The 20,023-nt window shown below is 39.5% G+C and overlaps 1 protein-coding gene across 23 annotated transcripts in view; it reads right to left on the bottom strand.

The window, feature by feature from the left end:
- Window positions 1–6,683: 6,683 nt before the first annotated feature.
- TMEM232 (transmembrane protein 232) overlaps window positions 6,684–20,023 on the bottom strand; it is a 343,834-nt gene continuing 330,494 nt past the window's right edge. For 21 of the 23 annotated variants that reach the window (XM_051853886.2, XM_051853877.2, XM_051853878.2 and 18 more), the window contains 2 exons: window positions 8,443–8,536; window positions 6,684–7,072 (listed from right to left, as the gene is read on the bottom strand). In XM_051853886.2, coding sequence (XP_051709846.2) covers window positions 6,785–7,072; window positions 8,443–8,536 — 382 coding nt within the window. In that variant the 3' untranslated portion in view covers window positions 6,684–6,784. The remainder of the gene's footprint in view (window positions 7,073–8,442; window positions 8,537–20,023) is intronic. The other 2 variants (XR_011381960.1, XR_011381961.1) reach the window with 2 other exon arrangements.

Raw genomic sequence — 20,023 nt, forward strand, 5'->3', positions numbered from 1 at the left:
TTGTTGTAAATGTCAAGATTTCAGTTTATTATGACTCAGTAATGTTCCATTGTTTATATACACATAATTTTCTTTTTTTGGGGGGAGGGATGGATTTTTTTAACTTCTATTTAATGAATATAAATTTCCAAAGTACAGCTTATGGAGTACAATGGCTTCCCCCCCATACCTTCCCTCCCACCCACAACCTTCCCCTTTCCCGCTCCCTCTCCCCTTCCATTGACATCAAGATTCATTTTCAATTCTCTTTATATACAGAAGATAAGTTTAATATATATTAAGTAAAGATTTCAACAGTTTGCACCCACATAGAAACACAAAGTGAAAAATACTGTTTGAGTACTAGTTGTAGCATTAAGTCACAATGTACAGCACATTAAGGACGGAGATCCTACATGAGGAGTAAGTGCACAGTGACTCCTGTTGTTGACTTAACAAATTGACACTCTTGTTTATGGCATCAGTAATCACCCTAGGCTCTTGTCATGAGTTGCCAAGGCTACGGAAGCCTTTTGAGTTCACCGACTCTGATCATATTTAGGCAAGGTCATAGTCAGAATGGAAGTTCTCTCCTCCATTCAGAGAAAGGTACCTCCTTCTTTGATGACCTGTTCTTTCCACTAGGATCTCACTTGCGGAGATCTTTCATTTAGGTCATTTTTTTTTTTTTTTTTTTTTTGCCAAAGTGTCTTGGCTTTCCATACCTGAAATACTCTCATATACATGTAATTTTCTTACCTCACTAATCAGTTGGTGGAAATACAGGCTGATTCCCTATATTTGCTAATGTGAATTGGGCTGCTATAAATGTGGGTGTCCAGGTATCTATTTCATGTACTAATTTCACTTCCTTTGGATGCATTCCCAGAAATGGGATGGCTGGGACATATGTTAGATCTATTTTTAGTTTGTTGATGAATCTCCATACTGTCTTCTGCAACAGTTGTACTAACTTGCATTCCCAACAATAGTGCATTAGGGTATCCTTTCATCCACAATGCCACTGTGTTTGTTATTTTTTTATGAATAATAGCCATTCTAACTGGAGTGAAATGATACCTTGTGTGGTTTTTATGTGCATTTCCCTGATGGCTAATGCTCCTAAGCATTTTGTCATGTTTCTCTGGCCCATTTACATTTCTTCTTTGAAGTCTTTTCATATCCTTTTATTTTTTTAAACTAAATTATTTGTTTTGATGTTGTTGAGTTTCTTTACCTCCTGATATATCCTGGATATTAATTCTTTATTAGGGGCATAGTTTGCAAATATTTTCTCCATTTTGTCAATTGTCTATTCACTTTCTTGCTTTCTTTGCTGGACAGAAGCTTCTCAGCTTGATGTAATCCCATTTGTCTATCTTGAATTGATTTTTGTGTAAGGTATAGGGCATAGATTTATTTCTGGGATTCTTATTTTGTTTCATTTGCTTGAATGTCTATTTTTATGTCAGTATCATGATGTTTTGATTGTAACATCCTTGTAGTATGTCTTGAAATCTGGTATTATGATGCCTCCAGATTTTTATATTGTTTAAGGTTGATTTGACTATTGGGGGTCTTTTGTATCTACATATGAATTTTAGATCTTTCCCTAGTTATGTGAAAAATGTCTTTCGAATTTTGATGGTGATTGCATTGAATTTGTAAATTGCTTTAGGTAGTGTGGACATCTTGATATTATTAGTCATTCTAATCCAGTAACATGGTAGATTTTTCTTTCCATTTGTGTCTTCTTCTATTTATTGATGTTTTGTATTTTTCATTGCAGAGAGACTTCACAGTCATGGTTATATTTATCTCAAGACATTTGATTTTTAAAATTTTTTGATAGATAGAGTTATAGACAGTGAGAGAGAGAGAGAGAGACAGAGAGGAAGGTCTTCCTTCTGTTGGTTCACTCCCAAAATGGCCACTATGGCCGGCACTGCACAGATCCGAAGCCAGGAGCCAGGTGCTTCCTCCTGGTTTCCCATGAGGGTACAGGGGCCCAAACACCTGGGCCATCCTCCACTGCCCTCCCGGGCCACAGCAGAGAGCTGGACTGGAAGAGGAGCAACCAGGACTAGAACCCAGCACCCATATGGGATGCCGGTGCTGCATGCGGAGGATTAACCAAGTGAGCCATGGCGCCGGCCCCAAGACATTTGATTTTTTTTTAAAAAGATTTATTTTTTATCTGAAAAGGAGAGTTCCAGAGAAAGAGAGAGAGAGAAAAAGAGAGAGAGAGAGAGGAAGAGATTTCCATCTACTGATTGTACCCAGATGGCTACAATGGCCAGGGCTGAGCCAGGTCAAAACCAGGAGCAAAGAGCATCATTTAAGGGCCCCAAGCATTTGGACTATCTTTCACTGTTTTTCCAAGGCCATTAGCAGGGAGCTAGATCAGAAGTAGGGCAACCAGGGCATGAACTGGTGCCTATATGGGATGCTAGAAATGCAGGTGGCAGCTTTACCTTCTACATAACAATGCCAGTCCCTTGTGTTTTTTTTTAATTTTTTTAATTTTTAAACTATTTATTTATTTATTTTTGTTTATTTATATATTTATTTTTATTTATATATTTATATATTTATTTTTAACTATTGTGAGTGGGATTGTTCTTATCATTTTTTCTCAATCAGATCATTATTGCTGTGTAAAAATGTTATTGATTTTTGGATGTTGAGTTTATGTCTTGCAAGTTCACTGAATTCTCTTATAATTTCTGATAGTGTCTTGATGTAGTCTTTTTCGGTTTCTGTGTATATAGAATCATGTCATCTACAAACAGGCATAATTGGATTTCCTCTTTTTCATTTTGTATTACCTTGATTTTTTTTTTTTTACCCAGTGGCTCTGGTTAACAATTACAGAACTATATTGAAAAAACTAAATGTTTCCATATCTTAGTGGGAATGCTTCCAACTTTTATCCACTCAACATGATGTTGGCTGTGGACTTGTCTTTTATTGTCTTTATTGTGTTGAAGTATGTTCTTTTTATATCTAATTTTGGTAAAGTTTCTTTTTTTGTTATGTAAGGATGCTGTATTTTATCAAATACTTTCTTGGCACACATTGAGACAATCATACGGTTTTTATCCTTCATTTTGTTGATGTATCACATTTATTGATTTGTGTATGTTGAACCATCCCTGTACCTCTGGGATAAACCCCACTTGGTCATAGTGATCTTTCTGAGGCATTGTTTGATTTGATTTACTAGTATTTTGGTGAGGATTTTTGCATCTATGCTCATCAGGGATATTGATCTATAGCACTCTTTATTGTATCACTGTCTGGTTTTGGAATTATGGTAATTCTAGACTCATAGGGTGAGTTTGAAAGGGTTCCACCCTTTCAATTGTTCTGAATACTATAATAAGAAGCTCTTCCTTAAAAGTTTGGTGGAATTCAGCAGTGAATTCCTTCCATGCAGTCCTGGGCTTTTCTTTGTTGGGAGGACCTTCATTACCAATGCAATCTCAGTTTTGTTATTATCTGCTTCGTGATCCTTGGTTGGGAACAGGAATCACTTAAGGACCAGGAAGCAGAAAGTTAGCTCCTCTCATTTTGATGCTATTCCTAATGGTGTGGTTTGAGCAAACAACGATTTCTTCCCATTTTCATGTCTTTCTGCACTCCCACATCTGGCTGTGTCTGGCCCTTCAGAAAAACCATGGCTGGGCAATCTCTCACCATCCTAGTCCAGAGTCCCACAATGCCCGAGGCCTCCTACAGGCCCTACATGGTCACACTCTTTTGGGTTTGAGACCTTAGGAGTGGCAGCAGTTTCCTAAAACTACTTTAGTTTTTTAGATGAAATATTTTAATGTACATTGTAGTCAAAGCTTTAATGACTCTATGAGATAAAGAATTCAACAAATCAAACATAAAAAAATAGTCTAATAGGAAAATAGATGAAGACTCTAAATATAATCAAATGAAAGCATATTCAATTTCATTCATATAAAGTAGATTTTAAAATAGTCACAAAATAATGAATACTATACTAGTATATAATTCCCTTCAATTTGTTTGATGGATATTTAAAACAAAGCTTGACAAGACACTGTATTTGCAGAAAAACTGATAAATATTTTTTTTAATTTTAGCTCCCACATATAAGGGAGATCATGTGGTATTTGTCTTTCTGTATCTGGCTTTTTTAAAACATATTTCTGTTATTTCTATATTCCCTTTTTATTTTCTCAATTTTCTGGCACCTTTGAAAATAATCCCATGCATTAAGTTCTAATAAAATGATTGAGTGTTATTTTCCTAATTAGCTAATATACTCTGTACATAAATTGTGTCCATTTTGTAAAAGAGTAAAGTGAAGTGCACTGGGTTCAGTATTTGCCTGATGCTTCACAGCTAACAGGAGACATGACTAGAATGTGAACCCAGATCTATAAGACACAGTGTGCACTAACATTTCAGGAAGAACTAGAGATAAAGGAAGTAAACCATAAGAGATGTGTGTTGCCAAATTTTAAGATTTTTAAGAATAAAGATATAAATATTCTGATTAACCATCTCTCCCCTTTTTTCTTCCTCCATCTATCTATAGATACTTTTCCCCTCCTTTCAAAATCACAACTACCATGACAGAAAAAGAGTTATTTTTAAAAAGGCATGAATTTATATTGAGAAAAAACAATAGTTCATTGGAAATGCTAAGAAAATTGTGGCAATGAGGAAACCATGTGAGCAAGTAGGAACAGACTAAGTATAACAGAGAATAAAAAAACATATGTCTGCAATGAGGGAGCTAGAAGGCAGGCTAGAAATGGATAAGGATGCCCAAAAGAGTCAGGTATTGGAGGCATGAGATTTCTTTCCACAGGGTGGTGTCGAAACAGCAGGATTTGCTAAAATTCTTTTTTCTATTATTTTTTGACAGGCAGAGTGGACAGTGAGAGAGAGAGACAGAGAGAAAGGTCTTCCTTTGCCATTGGTTCACCCTCCACTGGCCGCTACCGCCAGCGCACCGTGCTGATCCGATGGCAGGAGCCAGGTACTTATCCTGGTCTCCCATGGGGTGTAGGGCCCAAGTACTTGGGCCATCCTCCACTGCACTCCCGGGCCACAGCAGAGAGCAGGCCTGGAAGAGGGGCAACCGGGACAGAATCTGGTGCCCCGACCGGGACTAGAACCCCGTGTGCCGGCGCCGCAAGGTGGAGGATTAGCCTAGTGAGCCGCGGCACCAGCCGCTAGAATTCTTAAAATAGCAATTAGATCTCAGTGTCCCTTTCTTAGAATCTGGAATCCAGTGGCTCTAGCTCCCTACAAATCAATAGAAATGTCAAAGGATGGTCAAGGTTTCGTGAGGCTGATGTCACTAGTAGCTCTAACGTGGAAGTAGTTTAGGTGAAAAAGAGGAGAAAATTAAGACATCTGTGAATTTAATGGAAATGGGTGATATGGACAGATTTAGAAGGAGGTAGCGAATAGCCTAGCAAACGAGACTTTACAAAGGATGGGAGTCAGAGGAAGGGGACTGGCTTCTGTAAGAGAGATTTATTTTCACATGTACAGAAAGCAAAGATCGATGAAAGTATTTGGAAAGCTACTGGGAAACATCATTTCCAAGAACTTGTTTATTCTCAGTATGAGGACACAAGGAGGAGACAAAAGTTTGGAAGAGAAACACAAGTTTGAATCAGTCATCTGGGGAATTAAAATAATAACCCACTTCCATCATTTCTCTAACTACATATTATCACTACCTTAAACAAAGAATAGTACCTTAAATTCACATGGCTCAGGTATCAAATTTAACCTGAAAATATATGATTTTTAAAAGCTAGTTTCCAATATTTTGACATTTAGAATCTTTTATTTAGAAGAAAAATCCCATTTGAAGGCATCTTCTGGAAAGTATGGAAGATACTACAACAGTGGACAAACTTCAGAACGTGGCTGGGTGGTGGGATATTTCTTAGATAAGCAGGCATGTCCACTACTCCCTTTTACTAACTTGTGTTACCTTGCCGATCCGTTCAGTCAATTGCACTTGACTCCTTGGTAAAGGATCTGCCTCTTGAGTATCACCCAAGCCACTTGTGTAAAATTGAAGTGTGGTTATTACCTGCCTTTTTCAGAAAAAGAACGTAAGACATCATATAGAAACCCCACGTGGTACCCCTACATTGGGGCAAGGACTTCAGTTCAAGTGAAGTGCCATTTTTGAAAGAACTCCTGATTAGCAGAATCCCTTCAAGAAATGGTACTGGACCTTCTAGGATCAGCCAAATCCATTCTCACAAACTCATCTAATAAAGGAAAACCACTAAAACTTATCTTTCTCCTCTGATACCCGTCAAATGTCAAATCAATCAGAAAAAGCTGCCCCTTCGAGATTTCCTTATATATAGTAATATCCAGTTCAGGTCTTTGACATAGCATTTGTCTTGGCATAAACTGTTCATACAGCACAAATCCAAAAATGTGCATAACTTACTTTATTTGAATAATAGATATTATAGAATATCAGATAATGGTCATTGTATTCTGAAGAAGTGATTCTTATACATCAGTTAATCTGTAACTAATTTCTATTTAACCATTCAGTGAATGGTTTAAATATTCAGAATCATTGATCAGGTATGCTCACAAGGCAAGAGTAAATGGAGAAGAGTATCAGCTGTGGTCCTGGAAATATTTAACTGGCGAAATGACTTCTCTTGAGTGATTAAGAGTTTAATATTAATATTAATTTAATATTTAATTTAGTATTAATCTAGGACTAAAAATGAGTAACTGCTTGCACCAGGATAACAACCCCTTTCTAAAAATGGCCTCAAGTGAATGACATTGAAGTTTTCGTAACGGTGGATATCTTGGTCTCTTTCATACTAACAGTTGTAGACCTGTGGATCCCAATTTTCTGGGGAGTCATAGTCTTTTCTATTGAGATTACTTGAGTCCTAGGAGGAAGCTCATAGGGTTTGGTTTGCTTATGCAATTTTTCTTCTCTTTTTCTCATTACTTCCTGGAAGTGTTTTTTCTCCTCTAATTCTTTGTCTTCACGTTCTTTGGCCTCACATATCGCCTCTTCTTCCTGCCATGTCTTTAGCTCTTCCTGCCACTGTAACAAAGAGAAAACTCCATTTATATGTGATTTCCCATATAAATGCTTATATTAATTTAGCTTCTAAAATCAATAGTATGAATGTTAACTATTTTATTAGGCTGCTATATATTGAACAATTTGGATCTTACTAGTTCTCAAGCATATATTCAGAAAGGAATTCTTCACTTGAGCTGTAATATAAACAAGGTCATTGCAGTGATGACTTAGATAATGCTTGTGTCCTTGGAATGAGAAAAATATGATTGGTGTTGGAAGCTGTTTCCTAACCTCTTCACTATCATTCCAGGTTATATCCTCTGTCTCTTTTACTATGCCTGGGTAGCCCAAAGTAACCCAAATGTATGTATGTGTACACATGTAAAGTACTCTCTCTTGTAATCAATTCTAGATCATCTTGTTGAACTGAATATAAATTTTGACATTTATGAACCATTAGAAATTGCTGAAAATGTCCTTCATTCAGAATATTATCTGTTTAACAAAACTTCTACTAATAAATATAGGAGCAATATTACACTCCCCCTCCAATTTTATGATTCCAAGGAATTGGTTTCCAGAAAGTAACACTTATTACTATTGCCAGAGTTGTGTGCTATGTGCTAAATGGTTCTGTGGGATCAGTAAATGAAATAATACCTTATTTCTTCTGAAAAGGTCACTAATAGAATGTGAAAAAAATTAACTGGCAATATAATCACATACTAATAGATAGTATCCAATTATTTGTGATAACATTTATGTAAGTTTTTTATGAATCCATATTGTATTCAAATAAAGACAGAAATAGCTATTTTTTTTCTCCTACTCCAACTCCACACCTAAAAAGTAGACATAAAATGATGTGTGTCTGTTAGGAAATTATAAACTAAAATTAGCACAATGAATTAAAATGCCTTATGTGAAAAGTACTATATTGTCACTGCTTTATAAACTCATAATAAGAGCAAATGATTAAAAGTGTTTTTATCTCCCAATAATAAAGAATGGTCACTGAAAACTGAGTCAAAAGGTTTCTGTTCCTTTATCAGAACTATATTGCAGAAGAAATCGGTGTTCAGCACTTAAGAGCATATTTTTGTCACAAGAAGTCAGGACCAATTCAAGAAACAGTGTTGGACTAGACTTCACAAGTGACAGAAAGCCCAATTTCCCATAACCCAATGAAGGCACTGAGGTGTAACATACCTTTGGGACCTCACTATATAGATAGCATAGGGAAAGACAATTAAGTTTAGCAATGATTGTTCATGCCTTTACTTCGAAACTCTACATGTTAATGTTGCAGTTTCAGAATTACACTCTATAATTCAAGGTTTCCTGAAAGAACAATGCTTATGCTGCTATTTCAAGAACATCAATCTTACGTGATAGTCAATGATTTTCGCCAATTCTTCATCCTCCTTAGTGAAGAAATTTGGATATGGAAACATGGGAAGTTCTGACATAGAAGGATGTTCCCTTTAAAAGAGCACAAGGACAGGGTCAACATTAGGGGCAGATACTTACCCTCCCTGGACAGGGAAAGATTTGGAAGTCATAATTCATTATTAAGCATTTTAATTTTTCATTGTTAACATAAAATGCTTACTCTATGCAGAGCACTCTGTCATAGTGTTTACTTCCTGCAAGCCATCTTGAGTTTCCAAAGCCAACATTGTTGAGGGTAAGGAATGGCATATTTAAAAATACTAGAAAACAACAGAAAGACAATATTTTCCCAGCAGATGTCAAGTCAAAAGCTGGTGAGTAGTAAGTGAGATGCTAGGCTATGAAGGAATTAAGGGAGTCTGGAGTAGACTGTGCCCATTGGAGAGCTGAAAGTGCTGATGCGCTCTGCAGCACCACAGCCCTGGAAGTTCTGGCAGAAGCTGAAGCCTGAGGATTTGATCTAAGATACATTAAAGTGTTGGGATTTCAATACCTATCCATGGCCTGTATGTTACTAAGGGCGGCACTGTGGTAGACAGTTTAGCAATAGTTCATTGAAACTGTGGGCAGAACAAAGCTGACCCCAGAGTAAGGGAGATTTAACGTTAAGTTATCTACATGAAGGACCAGCAGTGTGGCTTAGTGGGAGAAGCCCTCAATTGTAGTGCTATGGGTGCTGGTTCAAGTCCCGGCCGCTTCACTGCTGATCCAGCTCTCTGCTGTGGCCTGGAAGATGGCCCATGTCCGTGGGTCCCTGCACCCATGTGGGAGACCTGGAGGAAGCTTCTACTTCCTGACTTTGGATCGGCCCAGCTCCAGCCATTGCGGCCATTAAGGGAGTGAACCAGCAGATGGATGATCTTTCTCTCTCTCCCTGCCCCTGCCTCTGCCTCTGCCTCTCTATAACTCTGCCATTCAAATAAATGAATACATCTTTAAAAAATTATCTACATGATAACTGTCTCATTGAAGTTATTACTAAGAAATGATATGAGTCCAAGGATATGTAAAGAAATAAGATAGTGGTGGAGGATGGTTTTGAGGGAGAAAAAGTCGGTGTAGAGAAAATCTTAGACAATCTGAGAGCCTAATGAGAGACAGTATCAAGCAATTTCCACAATCAAAACCAAATCTGATCGTTTTTATGTATTATATTTATTTGAGAGGGCAATAAAAGGAAAAAGAGGGAGGGAGAGACAGAGACAGAAATTTCCCATCTGCTGATTACTCTCCAAATGGTTACAACAGCTGGAGCTGGAGTGGCCAGAGCCAGAATCCCAGGAACTACATTGAGCTCTACGTTCAATTATTTTAATATTGTGTTTATTTATTTGAGAGGTATAGTTACAGTCAGAGAGAAGGAGAGACAGAGAGAAAGGTCTTCCATCCATGATTCACTCCCCACAATGGCTGGAGCTGAGCAGATCCAAAGTCAGGAGCTAGGCACTTTTTCCAGGTCTCCCATATTGGTGCAGGGACCCAAGTACCTGGCTATTGTCCATTGTTTTCCCAGGCCATAGCAGAGAGCTGGATTGTAAGAGGAGTAGCTGGGACTTGAACCAGCACTCACATGAGATGCTGGCACCACAGGCAGAAGCTTAGCCCACTACACCACAGCACCAGCCCCAAGCTCTGCATTCTTGATCCTTCTTGTTCTCCTTATACTTAGAGCATCAGATGCTGTTGTGCTAATTTAAATTCTCCAATCTTTTCATTTATTTATCTCCACCATCACTTTTATGGTCCAAACCACTATCATCTCTTGCCTGGAGAGATGGCCCTCCAATTTGGAGTTGCAGTATCCACCATGTTTTACCCACTTTGTTCTTGGTTCTCTATAACAGTCAGATTTTAACACCCTGCCCCCGCAAACCACAAAATGGAAAAAAACAATCTACATCAAGATGTTCAATATCTACCCATTAACTTCAGGATTAAAATGTTAAGGAAGTCTGACATTCTCTGTGTGTTTGGTAAGCTGGTTTTGCGTGGTTTCTTCAGACTTATTTCACTCCTTTCCCTGCATCCTACCCTGTATGACTGCCTTGTAGTTGCAGCAGTGTTTTGGTCCACCTCTCCATTGCTGGCTGGCACACGCTTATCCTTTTGAAATACTTTTCTCTCCTCTCTCTATGCTTGCTGCAGGGATGGCTAATGCCTACACATCCAGCTCTCAGTTCAAGCCCACGACTGCTGTTCCCAACCCATTGTGGCCCCATCTTTGTTTATACTTTCCCAAGCTGTAAGTTGACATTGTCATGTGCCTGTGTGAGTTTTTTGTATTCTTGTACAGAGTATCAACTGACTGATCATGGGAACTTTCTCCTGAGTGCTTATCATTGCCACCTCAGTGCCCAACATGGCACCACAAGACAATGAATGCATGCATGTTTGCTAAGTGTTGGGATGAATAAATACACTATGATATGCTTTAATCCCCTTCAACTTCCAACCCACCAGAAAGAGGCTACCACACAGCCCTCTTGTGTCAGTAGAGTACTATGCAGGATAGCAACAGAGGAGCAATCTTGGGAGACAAGTTGCGGGGTGGAGTCAGCAGCAGGAATTCATAGGAGAAGAGCTGAGGTGGCAGGCAAACAGGGACAATGAGGTGATGATATTCTGAACCACCCTGTGGCAGGAAAGCACTCAGCTTCCTGCTGCATGCAGAAAGTGGTCTCTAGCTATTCTCTTAAAATATTGAAGGAGAATGGGACTCTAGAGAGCTGGGGAATTGAGGGACATGCAAGGACTGACACTTGGGTTAACTATATTCATTCAATAATGAGATTTGAGCACCTCTGATATTCAAAGAATTGTGCTAAAAGCTGTGAAAAGGTAAATATGACAGAATCTGAAGATCATTTATAGGTTAGAAACATACAAGCAAGCTGATTTAAATTCGTTCTTGAATAATGTGTTTAAATTTTAGAAAATGGAGACAACATAATGTTAAAAGACTTTTAAAATGGAAAAATTAAATGGCTGTGCTTATGCATCTGTTATTTCTAGTTACCTCTGTGGAATAGTTTGTACTATAAAAGAAAACTGCATTATAACTATAATACAACCCAGCAGGAGATGCACGAGAGGTGAACACTTAGTGACATAAACAGAAAAATCAGAGTAAAATGGTTAAGTGCATGGGCTCAGTACTCAGGCAGAGCTTGAAGCACATTTTAGTTCTGCCACTTAGTGTCATTTGATCCTTCTTCTCCTCAGTATCTTTTTCTAAAATATAAAAATGCTATCTGCCTGATTGTGATTCAGAGGTTTAAAAATATGTAAGATATAAATCAAATGCTAAACAAGCTTCAGCTGTACTATCCTTATCATCATCATTATTAGAAGAACTCAGGAGGAAACCATATCTTTTAGCTGGTACTATCAATTAGAGGGAAAAGGAATGGGAGACAAGACAGTTTTGATGAACCTTCAATGAAATGTACAATTTCCATGTTTGAATGTAAGTGGGCAGTGGGCTTTGGCTTTCCCAGAAAGATGGTCAATTAGTTTTTTAGCGCTGCTTTAACAAATCAACTCAAACTGGGAATTTCAGAAAAATAGAAACTCATTCTCTTATTTCTGAGAACAAAAATTCAAAGTCAAGGTGTTGGCCTGGTTGGTTCCTTTAGAAGTTCTGGGGGAAAGTTGTTTCAATGTCTCAGTTGGCTTCTGATCATTGTGGACAACCCTTGGTCTTCCTTGGTTTACAAATATATCACCCCCTCTCTGTCTCCGGGAGTCTTTATTTTTCCATGACTCTGGCTCTTCTTTTGTCTTATTTCTTGCAAGGACACCTCTAATGAGGACATAGGGATGCTGTCCTTGGACTTCAGGCCCACATAATTGACATGGCTTTAACATTCACCTCGGCTTGACTCAACTTTAGACAGATGTCTTCCTCGCTATAGGCTCCTGTCTCCCCCTTTCTTAGAGAATTTACTTTAGAAGACTCATTCTAAATTCCATTTCTGCCCCTTTAAAAATGTTAAATCTTCTCCAAGCCTCTTGCTAGTTTTATAATGCAAGACTGTCTTTGTCAAGGACCTAGAGCCTCCCTCCATGAAGACAGCCCCCATCATCCAGTCTCCGTGGGAGTTGTAAGAGCCTAACTTACGTATGTGACAATTAGCAAGTGCCTCATATTAACTGAAGCACATTGATCAACTGCCTTCTGTTGTCTTCATGTATTTTCTAGGAGCTCACCTCAGTACTGAAAAATCCTCTTGCCTTTTGTTTCAGGGGAGTTGAGTTCAGTCTCTCTTCCCTGTTGGGATCCTCTTGAATAAAATCTTCTATGCTCCTTTCATTTGTCCAGTGCAATTTTTCTTCAACAAACTCTAATCCAGGATGATCTTATCTTGCTATTTCCACATTAATTATTTTTGCAAAGACCTCTTTTCCAAAGAAGAACATATTCACAGTTATGGGGAGCGGAGGTTTATATTTGGACATGAGGAAGGCGATTAACCTAGCAAGCAAGATACTGGTTGAGATGCTGACATCCCAAATCAAAGTACCTGGATTTGATGTCTATTTCTGGCTCGTGACTTCTACTCCCTGACAACACAGATCCTGGGAAACAGCAGTGTGGCTCAAGGAACTGGGTTTCTGCCACTCACATGGGAGATGTGGGTTAAGTTCCCAGGTTCCAGTTTGGGACATTCGGGGAATGAACCAGCAGTTGAAATCTCTGGCTCTCTCTCTCTCCCCTCCCCAACCATTGGTTGGTATGGATTTTCTCTATAAATTTTATTCTCCTTTTTGAGATTCATCATAGATTTCAAATTGAATTTGAAATCATCAAATTCCACTTACTCCAATTAGTTGTATACTTATTTTCTGCTTTTGAAACATTACATTTTCATTATTTGGCCAGCCGAACCCTCTCTTTAGTGAAATTTTTTGGCCTCCTTAGTTTTATTGGTTTCTTTTGATGAAAGTCTCACTTGCTGAAGGCAACAGGAAGTCTAAGATGTAGCCAGTTTCCATGGATCCCTGATTCCTTGTTAGAAAAGAACAGTATTAGAAAACTGTATCTGGAGTCCAGCTCTCTGCTGTGGCCCAGGAGTACAGTGGAGGATGGCCCAAGTGCTTGGGCCCTGCACCCCTTGGGAGACCAGGAGAAGCACCTGGCTCCTGGCTTCGGATCGGTGCGGTGCGCTGGCCACAGCGTGCCAGCCACAGCGGCCATTGGGGGGTGAACCAACAGTAAAGGAAGACCTTTTCTCTGTCTCTCTCTCTCACTGTCCACTCTGCCTGTCAAAAAAAACAAAAACAAAAACAAAAAAAAAAAAAAAAAAAAAACAAAAAAAAACTGGATCTGGGATCTGGGATAGACAGTGGTATATTGGATGAAGCTGCAAAATTTTTATTTTTATTTTTTTATTTATTTTTTTTTATTTTTGACAGGCAGAGTGGACAGTGAGAGAGAGAGACAGAGAGAGAAAGGTCTTCCTTTGCCGTTGGTTCACCCTCCAATGGCCGCCGCTGCAGCCGGCGCACCGCGCTGATCCGATGGCAGGAGCCAGGATCCAGGTGCTTTTCCTGGTTTCCCATGGGGTGCAGGGCCCAAGCACCTGGGCCATCCTCCACTGCACTCCCTGGCCATAGCAGAGAGCTGGCCTGGAAGAGGGGCAACCGGGACAGAATCCGGTGCCCCGACCGGGACTAGAACCCGGTGTGCCGGCACCGCAAGGTGGAGGATTAGCCTATTGAGCCACGGCGCCGGCCGCAAAATTTTTATAGTTAAACAGGATGATACCAGAAACAAAGACTACTAAAATCATTCTCATGGAGTTGAAAAAAACAACTTTCTTTAAGAGGTTAATACTCAAAATTTTCTCTTTTGATTAGCATTGTAGTATGATACTAAAACATGTCAACCAGATTATGTATTCAACTTGTACAAATTGCCTCCACCATCTAGAAGTTTCCATTTACTTTTTGTGCTTGAGGCCTGAAAGGATTACACCAAGATGGTCACTTCTGGAGTGCTACTGAAGAAATAATTGTTTGAATTGTTTCTTTCTCTATTCAGGAATATACAGATCCTGAACATCTATTTCAGATGGAATGACATAAAACTGGAATAATATTAACAGAAGGTATAAATGCAGAAATAAAAACCTTTAAAATCCTTTAAAATTATTTTGTCTTCTTCTAAAGTTTCACTAAGTTCATTTTCCAAGGTCACTAGTGCTATGACTTCTTACTGCAAGAAGTACTTGTGTTAAATTCCTATGTATCTCAAACCTTTGGATAAATATAGACCTCAGTGTTATAATAATTAAGCTTTTTCCAAACCATTAAGATTCCTTTTTGTCACCATGGAGACATAGTTAGCTTGCAGCAAAGTAATGATCCCACAAACAATCATTATAAGAGTCAAATATTATATCCTAAAACCTGTTCAAAAGCATTGATTAACTGAGGAAGCAGCTAAGACTTGCAGGGCCAAAACATCAGAAGAGAACCATGGAGAAGCTGGTAACACTCCGCAAAATATGCTCCTCCTTAGGTCATGTCCCCATTGATTGCACAAAGTGAAAGGTGATCAACGCACAGAGGAATTTTCTCCAGAAGCAGAGGACAGCAGAGCACTTGGCGGTCTTTCGGAGTTGGGGAGGTAAAAGTTAGAGCTCTGAACTGCCAAGGTAGCGAAGAGGTGAGGGATCAACCTCATGAGAAGTGAACTCCAGATTCATCACTAGGGTTTCCTCGAGGCATTGGCTGAATGATTACACTGAAAAGCCGAAGAAGCCAAGCAAAGGAGTCACGGACAAGCAATGTGGGATTTTTTTTTTCTGAAAATTTACAGCAGAGAGGAACACAAAACTTGGAATTCAGAATCTGTAAGATTGGAGAGGCTATGATAAACAGCTCAGGCTCTCATCTGGGCCTCCTATAAATCTATGCTCTGGGGTTATTTTTGAATTACATGTAAATTTAAGTCAGTTAAATCATCCTTGAGTCGGCTTTGCTACTGGGTTGGATTAAAATGTGCTCTCAATCAAGTTACATGGTAGAAAGTGAAGCATACAGCATTAACAGGAGATCTTAGAATTTTTGATAAACAAGAACCAGCATTCAATAAATTATCTGGCATACCAACAAAAATTAGCCACAGAAGATTCATAATGGAGTTAAAACAACTCTGATAAATAATTTAAATAAATGAATCACAAGATGGAGAACTTAACCAGAAGTTGAATCTATTTTGATAATTGAAATAGTAATTTTAGAATTGAAAGAAAAAAGCAGTAAGTGAAACTGAAAAGCCAGTAGATGGATATAAAAGCAGATTGAACATAGCAGATAAGAAGGTAAGTGAATTGGAGGACAGGAAAATAAAAATATCTATGCTAAAGCAAAGAAAGAAACAGAAAAAAAAAAAAAAAAACAGAAAATAGCCCAAGAGACATATATAAGAATGCCCCAAACAGCATTGTTGTAATAGCAGAAAACTGGAACCAACTCAAATAACTACCTTTAGCACAAGGGATAAATTGTGAGAGATTTATAAAATGGAAATACTTTAAATTGTTTAGAAACATTAAATATTTAAATATAATAGATGAATGAACTCTAGCTAGATGCAACCACTCACACAAAGTTCATGGAAAATGCACATTATCTTTTAACTTTTCAAAGTACAATATATGTACAAGTATATGCAGACAAGTATTAGCAAATGAACTCCAGATAGGTGCAGCCACATAAAAGAGTGAACAAAAAAATATAGAACAAAACTTATAAGACTAGAAATATTTGAAACCACATTAAACAAACCAAGGATATTTAAAATTTTTAATTCTTAATTTGTTTTATTTTAGAGAAACAGAGACAATGAGAAATGGAGAAAGAGAGGAGAGGAAGAAATCTCCCATCTTCTGATTCATTCCTCCAGTGACCACAACAGCTGGGGCTGGGTCAAGCTGAAGCTAGGAGCTGTGAACTCAATTCAGAACTCCCACATAAAGTGGCAGAGACCCAACAACCTGAGCCACCATCTGCTGTTTCCCAGCAATACGTTATTAGAAAGCTGGAATTGGGAGCAGAGCCAGGACTTGAACCCAGACACGCATATGTGGGATATTGATGCCTCCAGCAGCATCTTAACCCCCAGGCCAAACCCCAGCCCCTAATCATTACAATTTTAATGATGCATATATTTATGGAAAACAGCAGAATGATTTAGAAAATTCAGGATGGTGGTTCCTTCTACAAGGAAAAAAGAACCAACAATTAGGGGAGGATGCAAAATGAGTTTCAATTTTTAGTAATACCATATTATTATCAGTATTATTGGTATTTTAACCACATGTACACATTTCATGAGTCCTGCATGGATTACACATTTTAAGAAAAAAAATAACCAGGGGACAGCACTGTGGCTCAGATAAATAATTTAAATAAATGAATCACAAGATGGAGAACTTAACCAGAAGTTGAATCTATTTTGATAATTGAAATAGTAATTATTTATCACTGTTTGCAATGCTAGCAACCCCTGTCAAAGTGCAGAATCTCGGCTACCCCATTACAATCCAGTTCCCTGCGGCGCCTGGGATGGCAGCGGAAGATGATCCAATTTCTTGGGCCACTGTCACCCAAGTAGGAGACCCAGATGGTGTTCCCTGATTCTACATTTGTACTGGCCCAGCCCCTGCTGTTGTGGCCATTTAGGGAGTGAAACAGCAGATGGAAGATGGCCTCTCTGCCGCACACACACACCCACACCGCCTCCCTCTGTCACTCTGCCTGTCAAATACATAATTCTCTTTGCGAAGTTACTTATTTATTCGAAAGTCAGCATTACAAAGAGAGAAAGAGACTCTTTCATCTGATTGTGCATTCCCCAAATGGAAGCAACAGCCAGGGCTGGGCCAGGCCGAAGCCAGTAGGCTGGAACTCAGTCTCCCATGTTCTGCTGCCTTTCCAGGTGCATTAGCAGGGAACTGGATCAGAAGTGGGGCAGCCAGTACTGGAATCAACTCCCACATGGGATGTCAGCATCGTGGCTGGCGTTTTAACCCACTGCATCACAACACAGGCCCCTAAATAATTCTAAGAGAGTAAAAAAGTGAATCAAAAGCTTATTTTTGCATGCATAAACCATGTTCTGATCAGTTCAACTTCTGTGGAAACTATCAAAACAGGAGCTATAAAGGCATTTCCATAAAGGTAACTTGATGAATATGGATAATAAGATCATTAAGGGTGAAGTACAGATATGCCAATGGCTTGAGAAATTTCTTGGGTGCTACCACTCAAACCATCCTCTGGAATTTGATGAACTATTTGCTAGGAGGCGGCTGGGGGTCGTATAACTGTCCCTGGACCCAGGTGCTTCCCTGTTCAGACAGAGCAACAGCACTGCCTGAAACACCAAGTGGCCCCACTCCTTGGCTTTTATTTGTTTAAGATCCCTGGCCTCACGGGTTGGGGACAATAAGGAACAGTCCCACCTCAGTCTTCCTGGGGCACACTCTGCTGTTTTCATCCTTGAGGGATTCAGTATTTTGAGTTCATTTTAACCAAGTCTATTTGTTCCTTGTCCCCTTTCTCAGGCTCTTTCTCTGCTGTGCTCATCAGGAGCCCTTCCTGCTTCTCTGGATCTGTCTGATACCGTGCCATCTTCCTGTGAATGCTGTGCTCAGGCCAGCTGGGACTATGCCTACTCAGAGAGACATGGGGCACAAACCACGCTGGCTGTAAGGCCTCACTTTGCTTCATCCTCTCAGGTTTTAGTAAGAGGTCCCTTGGGCTGCCTTTCCACCTCACGGTCCCACTACAGAGATCACTAACAAATTGCGATTGCATTTTTCCTCCCATAAAACTAATTTGTCCTCCAATTAGCATTGTCCATTTAAACAGGGGTCATTTAGCACGCATTAACTTTTATAATATCCTTTTACTTTTGAGAGTATTTACTCCTATTTCCTTATGGTTTAGGGTTGTAGAGGAAGAAGACAAACACCCCTTCCCTGTCACGCAGTGGCTTTCCCCACTCTAAATTTGCAGAGACCAAGACCTGAAGGCAGGGTTCAAACTGAGCAGAACTACTCTGAGGCTCTCAGAGTCCCTGAGCATGTCAACAGTCCCTCCCCCATAATTCAGGAAGGTCAGTTTTTCCCTAACAAGATTACATCTTAAGTAGACCATCTGTTCGTTCTTCAGGAGGAGTATTTTTCTCAATTCCATTTCAGTTCAGCATTCTTAGGCACCATGGATAATTCTGGACCTCAAAGTTTCCATAACTTCCACATTCAGGGCTGTGCCTCATCAGACTTCATTTTTTATGCAGGAGGTTAAAGAGTAAAATGATTTTCTGGGCACATGACTGTAAGTTTTTATCTCATTAAATAATTTTGATTTTCTATTTGGGATGCCTGATTCAAGCAAGTGATGAATCATACCTGAGTGTACTGGAACATTGCTTTATTTTTATGACTCTAATTAGCTTACCCAAATCACAAGGCCTCAATATCCTAGCTGCCTATAAAGGGGGATATTTGCAGCACACATATTTACTAGAAAGTTACTCCAAGTTAGGAACTAACAGTAAATAAGTCTCCTTGGCTACTTTTACAAAGTAGGTTACCAAAGAAAGAACTTGTTTTCTTTTTTTAAAGATTTTATTTATTTATTTGAGAGAGTTACAGACAGTGAGAGGGAGAGACACTGAGAGAGAGAGGTCTTCCATCCGCAGGTTCACTCCTCAAATGGCTACAACAGCCTGAGCTGCACCAATCCTAAGACAGGAACCAGAAGCTTCTTCCGGGTCTCCCATGTGGGTGCAGGGGCCCAAGGACTTGATACATCTTCTACTGCTTTCCCAGGACACAGCAGAGAGCTGGATCAGAAGTGGAGCAACCAGGACTTGAACCAGTGCACATATAGGATGCCAGCTCTGCAGGTGGTAACTTTACCCACTATGCCACAGCGCCGGCCCCAAGAACTTGTTTTCAACTCACCTAGTATTTTTACTATAACCTCCTTCCACATCAAAAAGATCTTCTAATTAATTTATGATGCTTTATAGTTCTTACATTATTTATTTATTTATTTATTTATTGACAGGCAGAGTGGACAGTGAGAGAAAGAGACAGAGAGAAAGGTTTTCCTTTGCCGTTGGTTCACCCTCCAATAGCCGCCGCAGCTGGCGCACTGCGGCCGGCACACCGCGCTGATCTGATGGCAGGAGCCAGGTACTTATCCTGGTCCCCCATGGGGTGCAGGGCCCAAGGACTTGGGCCATCCTCCACTGCACTCCCGGGCCACAGCAGAGAGCTGGCCTGGAAAAGGGGCAACTGGGACAGAATCCGGCGCCTTGACCGGGACTAGAATCCGGTGTGCCGGCACCGCAAGGCGGAGGATTAGCCTAGTGAGCCGTGGCGCCAGCTAGTTCTTACATTTTAAAACATCCTACTGCTCAGTGCAAGTCAAATCATCGCTCTGTTCTCACTTCTCAAACATCTACAGCTTGAGCAATGATCTCATTTCTGCCTG

Source organism: Oryctolagus cuniculus, chromosome 14 (genome assembly GCF_964237555.1).
Source record: "Oryctolagus cuniculus chromosome 14, mOryCun1.1, whole genome shotgun sequence".
NCBI classification, from domain to species: Eukaryota; Metazoa; Chordata; class Mammalia; order Lagomorpha; family Leporidae; genus Oryctolagus; species Oryctolagus cuniculus.